This window comes from Prunus persica, unplaced genomic scaffold (assembly GCF_000346465.2).
Source record: "Prunus persica cultivar Lovell unplaced genomic scaffold, Prunus_persica_NCBIv2 scaffold_23, whole genome shotgun sequence".
NCBI lineage: Eukaryota > Viridiplantae > Streptophyta > Magnoliopsida > Rosales > Rosaceae > Prunus > Prunus persica.
The window spans coordinates 7,854-11,365 of record NW_018027156.1 but is presented as its reverse complement, the minus strand read 5'-3'; the positions used below and the strand labels follow the sequence as shown (position 1 = coordinate 11,365).

General features: G+C 36.8%; 1 protein-coding gene across 1 annotated transcript; it reads right to left on the bottom strand.

The window, feature by feature from the left end:
* Positions 1-1,641: 1,641 nt before the first annotated feature.
* On the bottom strand, positions 1,642-2,070 carry LOC18781553 (egg cell-secreted protein 1.1). Its single transcript, XM_007214765.1, has one exon. The coding sequence runs from the start codon at positions 2,068-2,070 to the stop codon at positions 1,642-1,644; it is 429 nt and encodes a 142-aa protein (XP_007214827.1).
* Between the last annotated feature and the right edge of the window lie 1,442 nt (positions 2,071-3,512).

Below are 3,512 nucleotides of genomic sequence, written 5' to 3'. Positions count from 1 at the left end.
CGAGAATTATTGGTTCCTTATGAGAATCAGAAACCAAAATAGTTTTTGGTCGATGTTTCAAGTATCTACGACGAGCCTTCTACGGCGACTCGATTGTGACGAAAGTTTCATCGGCACTATTAATCATGGACCAAAAACATACTTAGGCGACCAAATATATTTAGTTGCCAAATGGGTTTTTCCTTGTAGTACCTGAAACTGTTCCATTGAGCAGCTGAAGGATGAAAGGCAGAGGCTGTTTGGATGCTCAATTCCATTGGCAATCTGCTGCTCCTGCAAACCCTACTCAATTAAAGAATCAAAAAATCCAAACACTCAATGGAATAAATACAAAGATGATGATAAATGGCTTGAAAAATGAAAAAGATATCATACGGTTCATGTTAACAAAAGATATTACCGCAGAGACAAACAAAAATACAAATTTCAACATGTAAAACAACTGTGTTGGCATTGAAAAGCCTCATCACTACAGCAGTGAACTAGAAACTGCATATGCTTTAGCTTAATTAATGTTACCTGAACAAAGCAGATATGGATATGTAGACGAAGCAAGACAGCCAAAACTCACAAAAAATACAACTTCTCAAGATCAGCCAAGAAATCAACAAGAACAAGCAAAGCAAACAGCCTCAGAAAAGAGGAGATATAAGTAGTGGCCAACAGAGAGAGAGAGAGAGAGAGAGAGAGAGAGAGAGAGAGAGAGAGAGAGAGAGAGAGAGGGTTGAAACCGTGTAGTTACAATAAGCACACGGTTTCTCTGGTCTTCAATGGGAGTCCAAGTCTTCTTGGGTCAATGAGTAATTTCTTTTGCTTTTCAATGAAGAGGAAGTTCTGCTCAGAGACAAATTATAGGGTCTCTCCACGTCAGGCCAATCATTTGAATGGTCGGTTTCTTGGTAAAATTGGGGTTAGATTTAATTGAAGGAAATATCAAGAGAATTATTTGATCTTTTCATCACAATATATACGGAGTAAAAGAGAACAATGGATCAAATAATAATCCTGAAATTTGGTTAAGGCATCAAGGATTTTCCCTTTCTCTAGGATCCGTCTAGAACTCATCAATAAAGACATAAATAAATAAAAACTTTTGTTTACAATGAGAAAATAAACGAAAAATGTAATTAGAAAAAATTTAAAAGTTGTAAAGCTATTTGTGCAGATGACAGAGTCAAAGAGGCTTTGCTTAATTAAGGGTCTCATCTTTTGCAAGCAAATATTTTAGACTCAGACTTTAGGCATCCATTGCATCCCTTAATACGCAAATGTATCACAGATTCCATTTTTATTTTTATTTTAAATTTTATGAATGGTGTTCTTAATTATATTGTTTTGGCCTCCATCTATCCTTTTCAGAACTACATCCACATTGCATGTGTCGTTTTTCTAACATCAACAGCATCACAAATTATAAGTGATGACATAATGGCCAATTAAAAGCTAAGTAAGACATACAACACACTCATTCTCGAATTATAGAGGCTAGAATTGAATATAGCAAGGCCAAACAAAACCTTGCTAATTATTATTTATTAAAATAGCAAGACATGCATACAGGAATCTTACCCTGAAACAAAACAAAATACAAAAGCAAATTCTCGAGGAACCAACTTCCCCAAATGATGAACAACTGTTTTGTTAATTAATAGGTTTATCAGCTGCGGGTGGTGATGGTGGTCTCGACGGAGGGGATTGAATATGATCGGCTTCATCACAATAACCCTTGAGAACATCAGTCTCCTCAGTTGTAAATCCTAGCGTGCCAAGCAAGGCAGGCCAACAGTGATGCTCAATGGTTCGAATGGCTTCGCAACAGCCATGCCCTAAGTAAGTCTCACCATTCAGAAAAAACATGACAACTTCACCAGAACATGCGTGGAGCTGAAACAAAGAGTCCCAACAGTTGGAAGATTCTTCATCCAAATTCAACCTGGCTTCGAGGTTCGGGTTCAAGTTCGATCCAATCGGATTATAGTTCAAAGAGCGAGCACTAGTGGTGGTGGATATGAATAGTGGCATGGTCCACAAAGCTAGAAGAGTGAGAAGGAAGAGGTTGGAAGCCGCCATTTTGACTTTGATCCCTTAATTTGTAGATGATTGAGAGATCGATGTGATGTGTGAGGAAGGGAGGATCCAAGGGTTTATATATAGAGGCCAGAGCAAGGGGAATTTAGTGTTACAAAAAGAGATGGGTGATGAAGAGGCTCCTCAATCAAAATTATTAGTATCACTTATGCATGTGTTATTACAAAATTAGTGGGCAATTAAGACTTTAACAATTAATTAATCGATTGATCTTCCAACCATGATCAAAGAAATTACGATAAGTTTGTGATTGTTGGTCTGCCTTAGCTGGAGCCAGGAGTTGGTTTGCTTCGGCTTCTCCCTTTTTGAAACTGAAATATGCCATCAGTTTTTAGATTTTTTCTTGAGTATAATTTTTTTACTTAGCTTGTTAGCCTCTTTTTCTTTTTCCTCTAATTTCATGCTTAGATCTTGACATCTTAAGTTAATAATTCTAAAATTTCTTACTATTGCTTTAACTCTTCATATTTTGTCTGCAAAAAAATTAAAAAATTAAAAAATATTGTTTTGCTCTTCCATAATTATAATTATAGGCTAAAAATTCTTGCTCAAGGGCTTGATTAGTTTCTCATGCCCTTTTATCATGCTATCATTATTATTTCTAATATTCTAGATATTGCAATCTTCAGTTAGTGACCCTCTCTTAGAAGAGGAAATAACACAACACATTCATCCTATGTCTACCACATCAAATTCGGATCACCTAATTTGGTAGCCATAGGACATTCTGAAAATCGCTATATTAGGCAACAAATCTTAAAAGTTTCACTGTTTCAACCACACTTAAGGTATTTGCAAAGAACAGAAAACAAATGGTTGGAGAGGCTGTTCTCTCTGCTTTCGTCCAGGCGCTGCGTGGGGAGATTGCTTCATGCGAGGGAGTTCATCGACTTGTTCAGAAGAAAAGGCACTTTCCTTATTGATCAATTTTTTTAAAAGGCTATGAGTTCAAAGAAGGAAATCTAGTTTTACTTTGGGTGGCAGAAGGGTAAACTCCACAAGCTGAGAGTTGGCTGTCTCTGTGTCTGGGGAATTTTGTTTTAGATTGTAAGGGGAAGAATCACATAAAAAATATTCTTAAAAGAGCGTTTATTTATTTATTTTGCCTTTCGAGATTACAAAAGCACTTCCATAAAATCACCCGATTGCACTTTTCAGTTAATTATGCTGAAGCAGACAAGGGAGGAGTTCCGACAGAGCAATTGATGTGTTTCAGATAAGATCAATGTCTGATTGAAAATTCTTGTTAGCATATTCCCTCCTGCATAGAACAGAGCAGAGCAGTTCAAATAGTTAAATAAGTTGTGTATAAGAACCAAGGCATTATAACAAAGCCAGGTCTAATGCGCTTGTAGATCTTGAGGAGCAAATTTCATACGAGCCTGGCCAACAAGCACACAACTACTTTTGATCCGCTCGAGTTG

Coding starts and splice junctions, on each gene's coding strand:
- LOC18781553 (XM_007214765.1), bottom strand. CDS start 2,070: ATGGCGGCTTCCAACCTCTTCCTTCTCACTCTTCTAGCTTTGTGGACC.